Source organism: Hetaerina americana, unplaced genomic scaffold, assembly GCF_022747635.1.
Source record: "Hetaerina americana unplaced genomic scaffold, ioHetAmer1.1.p SCAF_54, whole genome shotgun sequence".
Lineage (NCBI taxonomy): Eukaryota > Metazoa > Arthropoda > Insecta > Odonata > Calopterygidae > Hetaerina > Hetaerina americana.
Window position 1 is genome coordinate 1225083 of NW_027287139.1, and position 19948 is coordinate 1245030.

The 19948-nt window shown below is 41.8% G+C and overlaps 1 protein-coding gene across 1 annotated transcript in view; it reads right to left on the minus strand.

Annotated features, from left to right (window-relative positions):
• The window catches only part of LOC139694759 (relaxin receptor 2-like), a 70589-nt gene that overhangs the window by 38929 nt on the left and 11712 nt on the right, over positions 1-19948 (minus strand). The window contains exons 3-5 of the mRNA XM_071593266.1: positions 12040-12270; positions 7553-7627; positions 4640-4745 (exon numbers count right to left, since the gene is read on the minus strand). Of these exons, the coding sequence (XP_071449367.1) occupies positions 4640-4745; positions 7553-7627; positions 12040-12270 (412 nt within the window). The remainder of the gene's footprint in view (positions 1-4639; positions 4746-7552; positions 7628-12039; positions 12271-19948) is intronic.

Genomic DNA, 19948 nt, shown 5'->3' on the forward strand with positions numbered 1-19948 from the left:
TCGATGTCGATGGTCTGCCACTGCGTTCATCATCTTCGATTGACTCACGACCACTTCTGAACCGCTCGTGCCACTGGTAAACGACCGTTTTTTTTAGAGAATCGTTGCCGAAACACTTTTCCAACATTTCCAACGTCCGTGCGCCACTAAATCCGTTTTTTACGCAAAATTTAATACAAGCTCGTTGTTGCAAATTTAAATCCATTTCTGAAATTGTAAAAAATCGCCAACACACACAGAGATAGATGTACTCTTGGCTACGTAACTTTTGCAAATGTCAAGTTATGACACTAAGATTTAAAGGGAATATCAACAACAGATGTACCAATTTAAAAAAAAAACAGAACTCAAATCGGAACGATGGGAGCGCCACACGGTGGTTATTCCGGGAACTTTTTGATCAAGGTAGTATATATATTATATATTATATATGTGTGTATATATAAAATACCATATAATAATAATTAAACCATAAGCCACGGTTTCCAAAACAAAGTTTGCTTTGATAAGTAAGGGTAGACCTCACCTAGTACTGAGCCCAAAGGCATGTGAAATTCACACAGTAATAGTTAAGGGGGCCAACTCCTTTCCCTGTGCTGCCAAAGGTTTCCCAGGAAGATCTGATACACCAAAATCACACATATTGGGAGAAAATGTTTCTAATATATAAATTTATGTATTTACCCACTACATATATATTACACCTTTGCTCTATTGGTTAGAGCATTGACCTGGCAAGTCGAAAGATTCAGTGTCCAAGTCCTGGTCAAGGAAATATTTTTGCACTTATGATCCGCTCCATTCCACCTTCTCCACCTTTCTTGTGTTTGTCGTTTTTGTGTGTTCCTATCCCTTTGCCTTACATCTAATTCCATGTGAATGAATATTTATTCGTCATATGGTGGATTTTTGTGTTTCCTCATTTACATTTCCCATTCTATATTTACATATAGATATGAGGAAACGGGAAAGGAACACATACATATAAAAGACAAGCACACAGGATAGGTGGGGAAGGTGAAATGGAGCAGATCACAAGTCCAAAAATAATTCCTTGACTGGGGCTTGAACAGTAGATCTTTTGATTTGCCAGATGTGTTCCTATCCTGTTTCCTAATATTTATAATCATGTGAATGAATACTTGATCGCTATACGGTGTGTTTTTGTTTCAATGTGTGTGTGTTTTATTATTACTTGTATTATTATTATTATTTAGGGAATGGTGGCAAGGTTTTTATCTCATCACCACCTCATTTTATTTTGCATCATATTTAACGTGCCTATCTTTAACCGTCAGGCGACTAGCGTCGGGAGGGCCGCCGAAGGGGCTGCAATCACAACCCATCACCCATCACATGGCGCCAACCCTCCGGTTCACGATGCACTCATTGCCATTGCATTTATCTGTATGTTACGTCGCACCCAGTGTTTTCGGGTACCCCATAGGAAATCCGTCAGGATCGCCTGGAGTCTCTTGATGGTGGGTTGTGGGAAGTGTATGATGTGGAGGGTGTACCACATTCTCGGGCTCAGAAACTGGTTACACGAACTCTTCCCCTGATCGATAGTGTGGCGAATCTTTCGTTTCCACGCCACTACTCCTGTTGCAAGTCGTTCTCATACCGTGGCCGCCGCTCTCCGTTTTGCACCGAGAGAGTCGTTACCAAGCCACTTACTTAGGAAGAGCATCCCGTCGTTAGACCATTGGAAGTCCCCCATCGCCTTCCACCCTTGTGCCTGAGGAAGACGGTCACATCGTCCGCGTAGGTGGAGATTGCTATTTTGGGTGATAGGGGGTCGCTGGCGTCTAGAGGGAAACCTGGAACATAGTTGGCCGGAATGGACTGCCATCTCACTAGCGCCCTCAATTGACCGGTCATCTGCGGTCAGGGACGTTAGCTTTTTTGGCGTGGCCTGCCGGACAGGGATGAGTGTACATCTGCGGGTGTTTATCCGCATCTCCCCCTTCAAGTCCTCCCAGAAGTGCCTAGGGCCGGAGGAGGCGGACTTGTTTTCGATGAGTGCTTGAAGGGTGTTTCTGGTAAAATCCAGAGGTCGCACTCAAACAGAAATCAAAAAACAGAGGTCGCTCAAAATGCGAGTGAGGTGTCTCCCGTAGGGAGAGCCCGTCATTTTCGGTGCACGTGCGGGTTTCAGCATCAAGGAGAGGGCAGAATGGTTCCAAAAAGAAGGCCTGAGAGCCATATCATCGAACCGTGCATTCCCTTTGGCGTTAAGATAGAAACGGTCCTGTCTCACTGATCTGTGTCGGGGATTATTGCGGACGAATGCCAGTCCTCCCTGCCACCCCAGACCAGGCATCCATGAGATTATGGGCCCTGATCGTGCTCCGGAGGTCTTCGGCCGTCCTCGGGTGTCTTTCGCATTTGGTGGTTCGATCCACCATAGGATCTCCAGTGACATTGAAATCGTCTCCTATTATGATGGTACTCCCTCAGGTGTGTCAGGTCGTGCAGAGGAAAGAGCGCCGTGAAGTGCGTCGATGACCTCGGTCACAATGGCCTCACTCACGGGCATATGTATATTGAAGACGTTGAATCCGTCGTGGTCGAATTCGAAACTCAGTTCTTGCAAATAACCCCGACACACCACCCTGTGGGTCAAGTTCATCGAAACTTTTGTGAAAGACACATCAATGATGGTGCCCATGTATGGTGCGGTGCGAGGGTTATGAAAATATGTGTAGCTGCTGGCGAGCTGGTCCGTGGTCTCCAGGTCCAGATTCGTTTCCTGTTGGAGGAGGATGTGAGGGTTCCACCTCCCCAAGAAGACAGATAACTGAAACCTTTTTCTTACACTCCTGAGTGACTTTGCTTCAAGCGACAAGAATTCTAAAATGTTGCTATCCATATCAAGGGTTTATTGTAATTCAAACTAAACCAAGGGAGCATATCTAGCGTTCCCTATTTTTTTAAATCGGCATGGGCTATATATATCCTAAATTTTAGTGGGCCGACGTTGAGCTAGAGTTCACGGAAATGTTTTGTAGAGGAATAAAATTTGTCGGAGGCATGGTCCTCCTCTGACTTTTAGTCGAGGGTGTGAAGCGCAGTTGATGTGCAGGTCTAGCGCCCGCTCCTTTGCTGCTTTTTTACGTGCTAACAATTGCAGCAATGTTATCAGTGGTTTTATTTCCGCGAATATATATATATATATATATATATAGTACAATACACAGTAACACATAATATAGAAACACAAACAAAAAAGAGAACACTCACACGTATTTTCTTGATATTTCGACGGAAACAATCCGTCTTCCTCTGAAGATGTAGAAGTAATGACTGCTGGAATTGTTGAGGTGAGGGATGCGAGAGAAAGGGAAGGGGGCCAGGGGAAGGGGAGAACGGGAGGCGAAGGAGGGGTGAAAGGAATGGTTGGGGAGAGGAAAGGGAGAGGGAAGGGGTGGAAGTAACAATTTTAGGCCACTCCCATCAGTGAACGACATTGAGGCCCGGATGCTGATAGGCCATACAGATGTAAATGAATGCCAATTCAAGGGTTTTTAATTCTATAGGGTTATCGGATGTGGGAAGGGACGCTAGGACGGAAACATTGTAACACTGGTTGAAGGGGGTATTATGATGGGAAGCATGTTTAGGGATGGGGAGACCCGCGGACGGGGAGGAGGGATTGCACGAGGCTCGGTGGTTATTGATTCTAATGTTAAGTGGTGTGGAACATTGGCCTATGTAAAAGGACGGGCAGAGTTTACAGGTAAGAAGATAAACAACATTCTTGGAAGTGCAAGAGGAATAGGGGAAGGGCGGGAGAGAGTTGAATGGTGGGATGGAGTGGGGTGGAGTGGTGAAAATAGGGCAGGTTTTGCATCTTGCTCGATGACATGGAGTGGGTATGGCTCTGGGTGTGTGAGGGGATTTTGAGAGTGGCCTGGTGGATTTGAGGATATCTGCTAGGTTGGCGGGACGTTTGAAGGTGACAGAGGGGCAATTGGGGAGAAGGTTGGAGGAAGTGTTGTGATTTTTGAGGATGGGGAATAGGTCTTTGAGGATAACTTTGAGAGACTGAATGCCTGGGAAGTAGGTAGTACAGATTGAGAGAGGCTGGGAGTCTGTGGTTGACGCAGGCTTGGGGGTGTAGGAATGTTTAAGTATTTTTTTATGGAGGAGAGAATCAGGGTATCCTCGTTGGAGGAGGGAGTGGTGACTGTGTATTGTACTATTCGGCACTTCCGTGTTACGTCTATGAAAGCATATATATATATATATATATATATATATATATATATATATATATATATATATATATATATAAAGTTAAAAAACAGATTTAGATTATTAGAATATAGAAACACAAAGAAAGGACACTCACAATTTGTTATTTGACGTTTCGACAGCACGGCTGTCGTCTTCAGAAGACGACAGCCGTGTGTGTTCCAATGTGTGCGTGTGTTTCAATGACCACGTGTATGTTAAAACTGCGTGCGTGTGTTTGTTAAAAATGTGTGTGAGAGAGACACCCTTCTTGGCAAATAAGTTGAAATGACCCACGAGTATTTCTAATACTAATAAACATAAGAGTACACATTGATTATGGGTATCATTGAAATCCAAGGAATTATGAGAAATCAATTGACTCAGAAATACTCAAACTCACATTCTTGTAACAGTTGGCGTGACTTGATCTGGAACTCTATCCATCCCCTCACAAATGAGATGGGTGGCGTACTTACAGAAACATTCCTCTGGGTATGCAGCTATCTCTGTAAGAGTATGAACAATATATTAGTTTGGATTATCTTAAGTTGATCACTCGCCTCTGTTTTGTGAAGCCATCCCTAAAATGAAGCTTTGTCCTGTGGTTTCATTTTGCCTGAAACTTAAATGTATGAAGGAGTTATGTATCTAAAATAAGAAATACTTTAATAAATCCAAATGAAACATTAATATGTAAAATTTGACATTAATATATTTGCCATATATTGGAAAATATCTGAATCACTGTGATCACAACCATTGACTGATATGCTCAATCAGTTGACATAAATATTGCTGTATATAGCTTTAATGGTAATGATTATAAAGATGCGATGCCTTCAGTCCAAGGTTTTTAGTTAGGCTTAGACTGCTTGGAGGGTTTTGAATGCCGATATTTGAGTAAGAAAGAATGAATGAGAACATTTTACCCCTTAAATCTTAGTTGGGCTGTCAATGCCAAACTGGCATGTGCAAAGTCTGTCCATATATTAGATGCCAAATCCCAAAAAATGAGCAAGCCTACTGGAGTATGGAAATGGAGATACTATTAGAGACATTAGGAGGAGGAATTCTTTGACCGAAGAACCATTTGCAAGAAAAAATAATTGATGATAGGGATAATGGGTAAAGAATTAAGGCAAGGAATAGCAAACACAGTCTGAGACAGGATTAGCTAAGACAGTGTACGTGCTCGGGGGGAGGAGGCAGAGCAGGTGGAGGAAAATCTATAAGGAAAGGTCCACCTCTGCCTCAAGAAATGTGTAAATTTAAAGGTCGATAAAACAAAAATAAAGCTCGTGGGAAATTCTGTAATAAGATTCAGCAAGAAAATTAGTAAGGGAAGTGGAGGAAGAGTAAACTACATCCCAGTTATGATGACTGAACAATGCTGAACCAAAGTTGAGGAGATGGAAGGTTGAGGGGCATTGTTGGGTTAGTATGGGATATGTATGTGGTAGCAATTTCAGCAATTTTAGCAAACAAGAAATTTCATGATGCCAACATAGTAATCAGTGGAAAAATACACAGGAAAGATATTTGGAACAGTAGGATTGATTATATCAATGAGCAGATAGATTGGGTGTGTCACAGATTAGGTTTATTCTGTGTGGATACAGTGGCTGTACAGAAATTCTCAAGGATGATCACAGTATAGAGGGTATAATTGAAGGTAAAGACTTCAAAATTCTTCAGGTGAACAGTGGAACCCTCCAAAACTGTAGAAGAGTATGCAAACTTCTTTCTTCAAGCATGGCTCATGTAGTACAAAGTCTAATTGAGAGAAATATCAAAATTAAAAGATGGAGCTACGACAACATAAACAAAAGAGGTTTTAAGTCTTCACAAGGTGAATCGTTAAAGTGCTGTAAATAAGATTCATGAATTGGTAACCTTGGTTGAAATTTTTATCCCAGCAGTGATCATAGGAACTGACTCTTGGTTAAAAGAAGAGGTGGGAACTCTGGAAATATTTCCAGATAATTATACAGTGAATAGAAGAGACAAGAGATTCAAGGGGTGAGTGGGTTTCTATTTTTGATTTGAAAGAGCTCTATAGCTACCTGAAAGATGAAGATGCAAATCATAAGATATTAAGAGTACTAGTACTTGATCCACTCAATAATACATATAAAACAGGATACAATGAGCCACTGGGAGGAGGGGATAAAGGTACTAGGTAAGTTAATACATACAGGTATATATGATACATGCTGCGAGCAGGATTTAAATAAAAAGTAATCATTGCTGGGGACTTAAACTTGATTAATACATATTGGACTGTGCAGTAATAAAGAAATAGGTGAGAAAGCTCAAAAATTAGTTAATACTTGAATATGGGAATGTGAATTTTACCAAATTGTTGATAGTACAACAAAAGGGATAAATATTGAAAATGTTTGCTTGATAAAGTCTTATCATTTCTATGAAAGCTATGAGACATCAAATAGTATCAATGATCATTCAGCTCTAATGTTGAACTTGCATTTGACCTACTGATATGAGAAGCCTTTACGCCAAATACTCTATCAGTTCAAAAAAGGCAAAAGTAGATGGATTCCCATTATATCTAAAAAAAAGGAATAATCAAATGGGCAAATGAAGGATCAATAGATAATGACATTTGGCAAAATTTTAGAGAAATATTCATAAAAGGAGTAACATGCTCATTCCAAGCAAGAAGTCAAAAATGAACATTAATCCTGAATTTTACAAAAAAGAGATTTGGATATGAATAAGAAAATTAAGAGCATAATATTATACAAAGAAAAAATCAAGTACAAATTTTGATACAATTCATATGGAAACTTTGAAAAAATTGACTATAAAGAAAGGAATGTCTGGGGTTGAGTGTATAAAATGCCTTATATTACCTCTAATAACGCTTACCATAATCTTAGAAAAAGAAACACCAGAAGAGAAGTGGTCCAAACAATAAAGCTAAAGAATGGAGCAGTAAAAATGGAAAATGCAGACAGAGTAAATGAATTCGCAAGGTATTTTTTGAAGTTGTACATTACACCTGATTCAAATTGTATGAGGAAATAAAGAGTCAAAATCAAGAGAACATGAATTATCAAAGGGCACATAAATATGCTTTAGCACATCTTTCAAAAACATCGAAACAAGTTGCATTGCTTCAGGTGTGATTTGGGGAAAGTTGAACGTAATAATGAACAAATAGTAGCACCTTTCATTTTAATTGAAAATAAAAAATCTATTTCCCCAATAAAAGAGCTTCACGAAGAGCTAACTAATTAAGTTCATCTTACTTGATATAGATTCATCCTATTTGGTAAAACAAAACACTTACGGCAGGCTGCTTTCACTGGGGGGGTTCTTTGGGAAGACATGATGGTGTTCAGCAACATACTCCCGTGCAAGTCAGCTGATAAGAAAACGGGGAAAATTTAAACCGAAGGAACATTAATAAAATATAAAACTATAATATTAGTATTAACCCTATGTCAACATTTTCCATAAGGAACAAGGTAAGTAGAAGAAACACAAGTGTAAACAAATGCACAATCATGGAATATAAAATGGGTACTAGAATATATTATCATTAATATGATCACTAATAGTACAATACAATTTTTCCCCAAAAAGGTTGTACTATTTCCATTTCAGGAATGTGATATGTAAAGGTAGTAGTAAATGGGAAGAGTGTGTGTATGTATATATATATATATATATATATATATATATATATATATATATATATATATATATATTAGGTAATCTACCTGTAAAGGTAGGTTTTTGGAAGGACACAGCTAATAAATAAAACATTTTGTGACTCCTAACAAAAAACAAAATCCAGAATCCTAATCTATATCAGGTCCCTCTTCATCTCTGAGTACTTTCTTCCTCCCTTCATCCGGTCCCACATCCCTATCCTGTTCCTGCCCTTTCCTCGTTTGCCTAACATTCTCCCCTATACTACAGTCTTCAACATTCCAGTGCCAGTCCATACCCCCCTCACCCACTTTTCCTGCCTCCATAGTATTCCTCCCAACAAACCACTTTCTTCGCCCATCAGACCAAGAACTTCCTCATTTGTTTTCTTCTCCGTCGATTTCACCTTCTCCATTTTTCTCCACCCCACATTTCAAAAGCCTCCAGTCTACGTCTATCCTCCTGCTTCAATGACCACGTTTCCACGCCGTACATTGCTACGCTCCATATCAGAGTTTTTACGAGTCCTTTATTAATATCCTTACTCAACGTCCCTGTCATAAACTCCCTCCTCCTTGTGAAAGCCTCTTTTCCTAGTGCAATTCTTCTCCTAATGCCCCTACTAATTTGACCGTGTTGGTCCAAAACACTACCGAGATACGTAAACTGTTCTACCTGCTCTAGTTTTTGCCCTCCTACTTTAATGTTAAGCTTAGCCTTTTTCTTTCTAGAAAATCGCATAACCTTTGTTTTATTAATATTGATTTTCATCCCATACCTGTCGCACTGAATTTCCAATTCACTCAGCAATGCTTGCAACCCCTTGGCTGACTGACAAACAAAAGCTTGGTCATCAGCAAACCTAACTGATTTTACGAATTCCATGCCCACTTTCATTCCTACTTCCAGTTCTTCCCATGCCTCTTTAATCATTTCCTCTACATACAGGTTGAACAGCAACGGTGATAATGGGCAACCCTGCCTTACACTGCCCATCCGGACTCCCCATTCCCCACTTGCACCTGAGTAGTATGAGACATGTACAGGTTGCGGATTAGCCTCCTTCCATCCAGTCTATTCCTATTTTCTGCAATATACTCATTTGTTTTTCCTAATTTACTCTATCAAATGCTTTTTCAAAATCTACGAAACAGGCAAATACCTCCTGGTTGTGTTCTATATTCCTCTCGATTAATGATCTCATTACTGCAACGGCATCACCCGTACCTCTCCCCTCCCTAAACCCAAACTGATCATCCCCTAAGTAATCATTTGCCCTACTCTCTATACTTTTGTTTATGATCCTGAGAACAACTCTAGCTGCATGGGATATCAAACTTATTGTCCTGTAGTCTTCACATGATGTAGCCTTAACCTTTTTCAGAATAGGAACCAAAACTGATCTCACAAATTCTTCCGGCCACATTCCTTCCTCATATATACTACGAATCAGCCCATATAGCCTCTTCCTCCCACATTTTCCTAAACATTTCAATAGTTCCGCGGAAATGTTTTCCACCCCCACAGCCTTATTAAGTTCCATCTCCCTTAATGCCCTTTCTATCTCATCGTCTAGTATGCCTGGACCTAAGCTATCTCTCTCTACGTCATATTCTTTCTCAATGTCTAGCTTTGTTGGTCGAAGGTCTTAACTATACATCTCTCTTGGATATTTCCTGTGTCAACTATTACCTTACCTGCCTTGTGTCTAACTGTGAGCATAGATCTCCATTTCTTACTTCCCGATAAAGATTTAACTTTACTGTACAGCACACTGATTTCACCCTTCCTCTGCAGACTTTCCATATCCTCGCACTGCGTCTTCCACCATGCTTCTTTTGCTTTATTTTTTGGCCCCCTCAATTTATTGTTTAACTCTTTGTACTTCATTTTGCCTAACTCTTTATTTACATTCTTCCATTTTCTCCGCTCATCCATCTTTGTAATCATCTCATCCGTGATCCATGGTTTCCTAGTCCTTTTAGCGTTAACGGTTCTAATATTGTCTTTTGCGGCTTTAGACAACCCTTTCTTGATACTTACCCATTTTTCATCGATAGTTCTTAGTTCTTTACCATCCTCTATGATTTCCTCTACCACCTGTTTGTATTCCTTCCTTTTCAAGCCATTTAATGCTTCTACATTCCATTTTCTAACTCGCCGCCCCTGCCTTATCTTTTTGAAACGGACGCTACATTTCATAATAACTAAATTGTGGTCAGAGTCCGCATCCGCTCCCCGGAAGCTGTGCGAATTTATCACCCTGTTCCTAAACCTGTGTCTAACCAGGATAAAATCTATCTTATGCCTTTCTGAGTCCACTGGCATTTTCCATGTATACCTGCGACTTTTGTGGTGTCTAAACCAGGTGTTGGTGATGACTAACCCCTGTCCCCTGCAGAACACAACTGCTTTCTCCCTGCATTCATTCCTCGTGCCTAAACCGTAATCCCCAACCTCATAACCATCTCTTCCTTTGCCTACCGTCGCATTCCAATCCCCCATCACTATCAAATGTTTCTTTGCAAGAACACCCGTGATTATGACCTCTAATTGATCGTATATCCTATCGACCTCTTCCTCCGTATGGTTTTAAGGTGGCATTTATACCGGAATAATAACCAAGTTCGTCGGTTCTGCTTTTGTCTCTACTGCTAATATTCTATCCGTTACCTGTTCTATGTTGACTACGCTACCGACTTTGGCAACCCCTCGTCGGCTCTCATCCCCGCGGCTTTATATTATTCTATACTGATCACTCCAGTAATCCCTGCTATCCTTCCATCTTACCTCGCATAGATCTAAAATATCTATTTTTCCTCTTTCCATCTCTCGCTTAACATTCTCCAGTTTCCCTGTCCTCATCATTGTCCTAACATTCCACTTTCCTATTCTAACTAATTTGGTCTTCTTCTCCTGCGTCTTCTGTCCTGCTGCTTCCGGTTTTACCTTGCAAGGGTTTCGTGGGATGATGACCGCGGAAGCCTTTCCTCCACCGCTGCTGGGCACGACAGACGGCCGTTTGGTAGAGTTATATACTAATTGAAAATATATTCATTCATAAATTGCATGTCAAATTAGTGCACATGTAGTGCAGAAAAAACAGGAGAAATCGCCTTGCTAGTCCCTTCGACCTGCTTACAGGGTGCCTTCATAAAGTAATGTAAATAATTATCTCGCGCCGCTCATTTTGGTCGGAGTGGGATGGAATCACTTGGAGTAAGTGGGGGGGGGGGGACGCTAAGCTTTGCCTCGAAACCGGTCTCAGTGCTCACCTGTGCAAGCGGCAGGACGTCAGGTATTGTGTGACCTTGCGCGCTGACTGCGTCACGAAAAAAATGGAATCGATGATGAAGCAACGTTACACGAATACTAAGTTTAGGGCTAAACTGAAAAAATCTCTGAGGAGACTTATAAAATGATTCTTGAGGCTTACGGGGACTTTGCTCTTTCCTACTCACAAGTTTCGAAGTGATCAAGAGCCTTCAAGGAGGGCCGGGAAGAGGTTCACGACGAAAACCGGCGGCCGCGGGTTGACGGCCTTCCCGGGCGGCCGTCAACCAACAAAACCGATAACAATGTGCCTCGTTTCCGACTATTGTTGGATCTGAACGTCGACTGAGTATCAAGATGGTTGCCAATGAACTGAACTTGTCGTCTTCTGTTGTTTTTCTGAAGTGTTAGTTATTGAAGATTTAGCGATGAGGAAATTGTGCGCCAAGGTGTTTTCCACTGCGTGCTACGAGTCCGCGAGTACCTGGCCAAACACCAAGTGCCAACGCTGCCCCATACCCCCTATAGTCCTGACGTCGCCCCAGCAGACTTCTTTTTGTCCCCTTAGATTGAGGCAGCCCTGAAATGTAGCCGTTTTTCGTCCATAGAAGAGATCCAATCAGCCGTGACGAAGACCTTGCGAGAAGTCCCCGAAGACGCATTCTAGGGTGCGTACCGGCTCAAGGACAGTACTTCGAAGAATTATCAGTATTTGTGCAAATATGTGCCATAGATTACTAAAAATAAATCAATTACTTTAGGAACGCTCCCTGTAGTCGTGCAGATACTCCTCCAGTTAATCATTCATCTACATTCAGAGTTAGCAAGAATTGAACATCATTTAATTACCACAAGCCAGGAGGCTCTCATCTTCTCCATTTGGGCAGTGTGGAGTGCCATCGCAGAAGAACCGCTGGGCGAGGCAGACAGTAGCAGCAGTGGAGGACCTAATTCTTGTCGGATATTCACTGGATTCATTTGGGCGATGCCTTCTGCCATCGCTGTTAGTCGAGTTGATGATAACATCTATTGGAGTGGAATAGAGCTCACAAGGAAAGCTCGCCTCTTCACAAGCGAAACCTTTGGAAAAGAATTCAAATTGTGGAAAATTACACACACACACACACACATATGTATATATATATATATATATATATATATATATATATATATATATATATATATATATATATATATATATAATACATAATATATAATACATAATATATAATATATAATATATAATATATATATATACTATATAATAATAATATATATATAATAAATATAATCGGTATATATATTATATATATATACCGATTGTACGGAAAAACTCACACGAGCGGTACAATAATGGGCTGACACAATATAACACAAATAGAATAGAATAGCAACATTTAAAAGGACACTCACACGGCAAATTGTTCGAGCTTTCGGCCCTCTCAGAGGCCTTCTTCAAGAGAGGCTGAAAATATGCTGTTGCTGTGGAGAGGGGAAAGAGGTATGTGCGGGGAGGGGAGGTGTGGAGGGAATGCTGGGAGGGAAATTAAATATGGCGGTTAAGGGTGGGAATTTCGAAAGAACAGAAAGCTAATATGTAGGCGGATTCACGAGTTCACCTCTATATTGGTGGCTGAATCAGGTAGGGATTCTAGGATGCTGAGAGCAAAACACTCATCGAATGAAAGGTTCTGGGAATTGGCGTGTGAAGTGATAGGAAGAGAAGAGAGTGAGGCAGAATTGCAGGAGTACTGGCTAAATACTCCCCTCTCCCTACATCCCCTCATTGCCCCCTCACCTCGTTCCCACGCTAATTGCCTCTCAAAAAATATTATTTATATATTATCATGCAAACATTGCACTTCCTTTTACATAGGCGAATGCATTACCCCCTTATCCATCCGAATGAATAATCACCGGTACTCCTGCAATTCGGCCTCACTCTCTTCTCTTCCTATCCCTTCACACGCCAATTCCCAGAACCTTTCATTCGACGAGTGTTTTTCTCTCAGCATCCTAGAATCCCTACCTTATTCAGCCAACAATATAGAGGTGAGAACTCGTGAATCCGCCTACATATTAGCTTTCCGTTCTTTCAAAATTCCCACCCTTAACCGCCATATTTAATTTCCCTCCCAGCATTCCCTCCACACCTCCCCTCCCCGCCCATACCCCTTTCCCCTCTCCACAGCAACAGCATATTTTCAGTCTCTCTTGAAGAAGGCCTCTGAGAGGGCCGAAAGCTCGAACAATTTACCGTGTGAGTGTCTTTTTAAATGTTGCTATTCTATTCTATTTGTGTTATATTGTGTCAGCCCATTATATATATATATATATATATATATATATATATATGTCCCCACCCCGGACTACAACCTTGACGTGGTGGAAGGGCTTGTGCGTTCCGATGACCCCTAGAGCTGTGCTGGCGGGAGTAATAATAATTGCTCCTGGTAGGGTCACCCATGCCAGATAGGTCGAAGGTTAGGAGCCAGACGAAAGCTAGTCCACGCAGCGTCTGTTCCTCAGTGAGGCGGCTGCAATGGCGTCTGACCCCAGTGGGGCGGACAATAACTGATGGTGTCACGTTAAAAACACTATTGAGGAAGGAAACGGGAAACCACCTCAATTATCATTCCCAAGAAAAATATGATGGACAATAGAGATATTTTGAGTCCTGGCAACCACGGGGCTCGGCCTAATCGGCCGTGTGTCGTGCCCGGCAGCGGGGGAGGCAAGGCTTCCGCGGTCGTCATCCCACGAAACCCTTGCATGGGAAAACCAGCAGCAGCAGTACAGAAGACGCAGGAGAAGAAGACCACATAAGTTAGAATAGGAACGTGGAATGTTAGGACAATGATGAGGACAGGGAAATTGGAGAATGTTAAGCGAGAGATGGAAAGGGGAAATATACATATTTTAGGTCTATGCGAGGTGAGATGGAAAGATAGCGGGGATTACTGGAGTGATAAGTATAGAATAATATACAGCGGTGGGGACGAGAGCCAACGAGGGGTTGCCATAGTATTAAATGAAGAGGTAAGTAGAAGCGTAGTCAACATAGAGCAGGTAACGGATAGAATACTACTAGTGGAGATAAGAGCAGAACCGACGAACTTGGTTATTATTCAGGTATACATGCCACCGAGCAACCATAAGGAAGAAGAGGTCGATAGGATATACGATCAGTTAGAGGACATGATCGCGTGTGTTCCTGCAGGGAAACATTTGATAGTGATGGGGGATTGGAATGCGACGGTAGGCGAAGGAAGAGATGGTGATGAGGTGGGGGACTACGGTTTAGGCACGAGGAATGACCGCGGGGAGAAAGCAGTTGAGTTCTGCAGGAGACAGGGGTTAGTCATCACCAACACCTGGTTTATGCACCACAAAAGACGCAGGTATACATGGAAAATGCCAGGTGACTAAGGAAGATATCAGCTAGATTATATCCTGGTTAGACACAGGTTTAGGAACAGTGTGATAAATTCCCACAGCTTCCCGGGAGCGGATGCGGACTCAGACCACAATTTAGTTGTTATGAAATGTAGCGTACGTTTCAAAAAGATAAGGCAGGGGCGGCGAGTTAGAAAATGGAATGTAGAAGCGTTAAATGGGTTGAAAAGGAAGGAATACAAACAGGCGGTAGAGAAAATCATGGAGGATGGTAAAGGGCTTAGTACTATCGAAGAAAAATGGGAAATGATCAAGAAGGGGTTGTCTAAAGCCGCAAAACACACTATTGGAACCGTTAACGCTAAAAGGACTAGGAAACCATGGATCACGGATGAGATGATTACAAAAATGGATGAGCGGCGAAAATGGAAGAATATAAATACAGAATTAGGCAAAATGAAGTACAAAGAATTGAACAATAAATTGAGGCGGGCAACAAATAAAGCAAAAGAAGCATGGTGGAAGACGCAGTGCGAGGATATGGAAAGTCTGCAGAGGAAGGGTGAAATCGGTGCGCTGTACAGCAAAGTTAAATCGTTATCGGGAAGTAAGAAAGGAAGAGCTATGCTAACAGTTAGAGATAAGGCGGGTAAGGTAATAGTTGACGCAGGAAAGATCCAAGAGAGGTGGAAGGAGTATATAGAAGAACTGTATAGTAAGGAACTCAGACCAACAAAGTTAGACATTGAAAAAGAAAATGACGTAGAGGAAGACAGCTTAGGTCCAGGCATACTAGACAATGAGATAGAAAGGGCATTAAGGGAGATGAAACTAAATAAGGCCGTGGGGGTAGATAACATTCCCGTGGAACTTTTAAAATGGTTAGGAAAATGTGGGAGGAAGAGACTCTATGGGCTGATCCGTAGTATTTATGAGGAGGGAATCTGGCCGGAAGACTTTGTGAGATCAGTTTTAGTTCCTATTCCGAAAAAGGTAAATGCTACATCACGTGAGGATTACAGGACAATACGTTTTATATCCCACGCCGCTAAAGTTGTTCTCAGGATCATAAACAAAAGGATAGAGAGTAGGGCAAATGATTAATTCGGGGATGATCAGTTTGGGTTTAGGAAAGGGAGAGGTACGCGTGATGCCATTGCAGTAATGAGATTATTAATTGAGAGGAATATAGAACACAACCAGGAGGTATTTGCCTGTTTCGTAGATTTCGAAAAATCTTTTGATAGAGTGAACTGGGAAAAACTAATGAGTATATTGCAGAAAATAGGAATAGATTGGTGAGAAAGGAGGCTTATCCGCAACCTGTACATGTCTCAGACTGCTCAGGTGCGGGTGGGAAACGGGGAGTCAGGATGGGCAGTGTTAGGAAGGGGTGTAAGGCAGGGTTGCCCATTATCACCGTTGCTGTTCAACCTGTATGTAGAGGAAATGATCAAAGAGGCATGGGAAGAACTCGAGGTAGGAATGAAAGTGGGCGGGGAATTCGTAAAATCAGTTAGGTTTGCTGATGACCAAGCTTTAGTTTGTCAGTCAGCCAAGGGGTTGCAAGCATTACTGAGTGAATTGTAAATTCAGTGCGAGAGGTATGGGATGAGAATCAATACTAATAAAACAAAGGTTATGCGATTTTCTAGAAAGAAAAAGGCTAAGCTAAACATTAAAAAGGGAGGGCAAAAGCTAGGGCAGATAAAACAGTTTATGTATCTCAGAAGTGTTTTGGACCAACATGGTCAAATTAGTAGGGGCATTAGGAGAAGAATTGCACTAGGAAAAGAGGCTGTCACAAGGAGGAGGGAGTTTATGACAGGGACGTTGAGTAAGGATATTAAGAAAGGACTCGTAAAAACTCTGATATGGAGCGTAGCAATGTACGGCGTGGAAACGTGGTCATTGAAGCAGGAGGATAGACGTAGACTGGAGGCTTTTGAAATGTGGGGTGGAGAAAAATGGAGAAGGTGAAATCGACGGAGAAGAAAACAAATGAGGAAGTTCTTGGTCTGATGGGCGAAGAAAGTGGTTTGTTGGGAGAAATACTATGGAGGCAGGAAAAGTGGATGAAGGGGGTGTTGACCGGCAGTGGGATGTTGAAGACTGTGATAGAGGGTAGAATGTTGGGCAAAAGAGGAAAGGGAAGGAACAGGATAGGGATGTTGGACGGGATGAAGGGAGGAAGAAAGTACTCAGAGATGAAGAGGGACCTGATATAGAGTAGGATGATGGATTTTGTTTTTTGTTAGGAGTAATAAAATATTTGTTTGGTAGTTGTGTCCATCCGAAAACCTACCTTAACCGGTATATTACCTTAAAAAAATATATATAGTATATATGTGTGTGTGTGTGTGTGTGTATGTGTGTGTGTGTGTGTGTGTACGGAGAACGAAGTCAAAGACGAAAACCCATTAAATGGCAAACAAATATTCATCCGCATAGATATAGGTATAAGGAAATGTGATAAGGAACACATATAAAAGACGAACATAGGAATGTTAGGGAAGGCGGAATCGAGCAGATCACTAGCGTAAAAAGCTTCCCTGACCGGTACTTGAACCACGAATCTTCTACTTGCCAAGCCAATGATTAAACCATTCAACCTTATTTAATATGTTTTTGCCGCATTATTTAAGCGCAACGGGGTGCCTCCAAGTTGTTAGTTTGTTTTCCTTTTTTTTTTATTCATCAGCTAAAAGTTACATTTATCAGCTTTTTTGTGTTATTTGTTATTGCATTAATGCTGCCGTTGTGAAAGTGACTTTTGGTACGTACGTACCTACGCGGTCCCCTCTCACGGGAGAAACGTATCGCGAGGTGAAAATTATCGCGGGGAAAAGAGCGCGGTAGATAACGTACGACCCTTTGGAAATTCGGGCGGCTGAATTTAAACGTGGTCGTGCAGGCTTGGCTGATGATGAGCGTTCGGGACTGCCAAAAACTCCGACCACCGCCGATAACATCAAAGACGTTCACCAGATGGCACTGGACGACCGACTAATTAAGGCTAGAGAAATAGCTGAGTCTATGGTAATATCGAAAGAATGCGTTTGTTTTAAGAATTGGACCAGCGTAAGCCATCCGTGTTTTTGGTGCCGTGTTTGCTCACTCTGGACCAAAAAGGCATTCCCATGAGCATTTCCAAAGGTGCGGTTAATGTGAAGAGAGTCGGATATTTTGAATTGATTCATAACTGGAGATGACCGTTGGACCCACTACTAGACTCTCGAGACGAAAGAACGGTCAAAACAGTGGACTGAAATGGATGAATCTGCTCCGAATTTGGCGAAGACGGTTTGATTGGCCGGGAGGATGATTGCGACTATTTCTTGGGATACGCACGGCAATGTGTTTTTATGTTACCTTCAACATGGTAAACCAATAACGAGAGAGTTATACGCATTATTATTGACCAGCTGAAGGCATAAATGGCAAATAACCGACCGCATTTAAAGCAGAAGAAAGTGCTTTTCCATTAAGACCTGCTCACATTTCGGCGTTCACCATGGTTAAAAGTCATGAATTGCACTTCGGATAGGTTGACCATCACTCACCGCATTCACCAGATCTAACCCATCCAGCGATTTTTCCGTTTCCGATCCTTAAAATTTCGCTTGGAGGACATACTATATTTTCATCGGACGAGGAGGTTATCGCATACATAAACGCCTATTTTGTGAAGAAAGACGTCGACTATTATTTGAAAGGATTAAAAAAAATTAGAGCATCGCTGGAAAAAGTGTGTCGACTTGGTAGGATACTGTGTTGAAAAATAAAAATAATTTTGAAGGAAAAATGTCTCGTTCATTTGTTAGGTTGGAAACTTTTTCAGACTACTCACAATAACAGTATTCGCAGACAAGTGGTTTAAGATTTCACCTTTTTCTTATTAATTTGAGCAAATTTGTGTAAATTACATTGAAAATATCGCCGGCAAACTTGAAATGTTAGTAAAACAGTTCATTTCCTACTTTCGGAAGAGTAGAGGGATTGGGGGGGGCAAGCGCCAAGCGATACGGTCTTTCCTAAAAAGTCTTGTCCTCATCAACTACAAACTGAAATGATGTCTTTGACAGTATCATTAGTAAAACAAACTTTTACCATAAATTTTATGAATATTCCCACTCTACAGCGCCGATCTGAAGTCGACGTGGAACTCAAGACCGCCGTTGTCAACTGGTTCTATTTCCAGAGGCGGCGAACGTCTGCCTTTATGCTGAGGGATTCAAGAAGCTGATGCAGTGTTGCGAATAGTGTGCTTAGGAGATTACGAAGGGAAGTGTTTTGTAGGAAACTAAAATAGTCAGCAACAACTTTTTATAAGGAATATACATATAATTCATGGCCAAACGATCCTTACCCTTTGAACATGCCTCACATATGACAATAAAATTAACGAGAAAAGCTCAAGTTAAATTTAGTTATAATATAATACAAATGATACTGGAAAAAATTTACTCACCACGACAACCAAAGTCAGCACCTTAAGTGGAGTTAACTTTTGAATTAGACCGACGAATCAGCGCTTTCAATTGTTCCCGGCTCAACTTTCTGGAAGTTCATGTTCATTAAATGAAGACCACAATGTATCTTTCCACTGCACAGAAAGACTCAACAAACCCCCCCCCCCACTGTGAACCCATCAATCACCTTTCCTAACGCTTAACACCCCTCTCCCCCCTCCCAATCAACGCCGATCGCAACCCCACTTTTTTCCCCTCAACCCCCCCCCTCTCTCACCCACCCCTCCGCTCCCTCATGAATGGAATACATAAATGGACTGCGACATGATTAATTTGTACTTGATGATGACGCTTAAGCGTTGGAACTAGTTGTACGTAAATAAAGAACAGTGGAAAGATACATTATGTTCTTCATATAATGAACCAGCACTTTCTTTGCCAATTTCATGCTAACAAGCACCCACGCTAGGCGTAGAGGTTCGATGGCTATTTTTGGAGGCATTAATTTCGTCACTCCTAATTTATGCAGTGTTTTGCTACATACCATGCGGTCGGGAATTGAGATTTCACCCCTCAAACTGATGGACTTGCCGGCGTAGGGAGGAGGCATTAATCATCCTCACCTCAATGCGATTCCCTCCAGGAATGACCGAATCGACGAATTGGCGATCAAATTACTCGAAACGTGCGAAAAAGAGCAGGCGAGGTTCGTCCAGCGTTTCCACGGCAACGCGTGACGAATCCTCGGGAACAGACGGCGTCCCCCGACCCTTTTACCTCGCACCCCCCTCCACCACCCACGACGGGTGATCACACCCCACGGTCAAATCCCTTTTCCAATTTTCCAGGCACTCGCGAGTAAATCTCGCCCGAACGCAGCCAACTGTGAT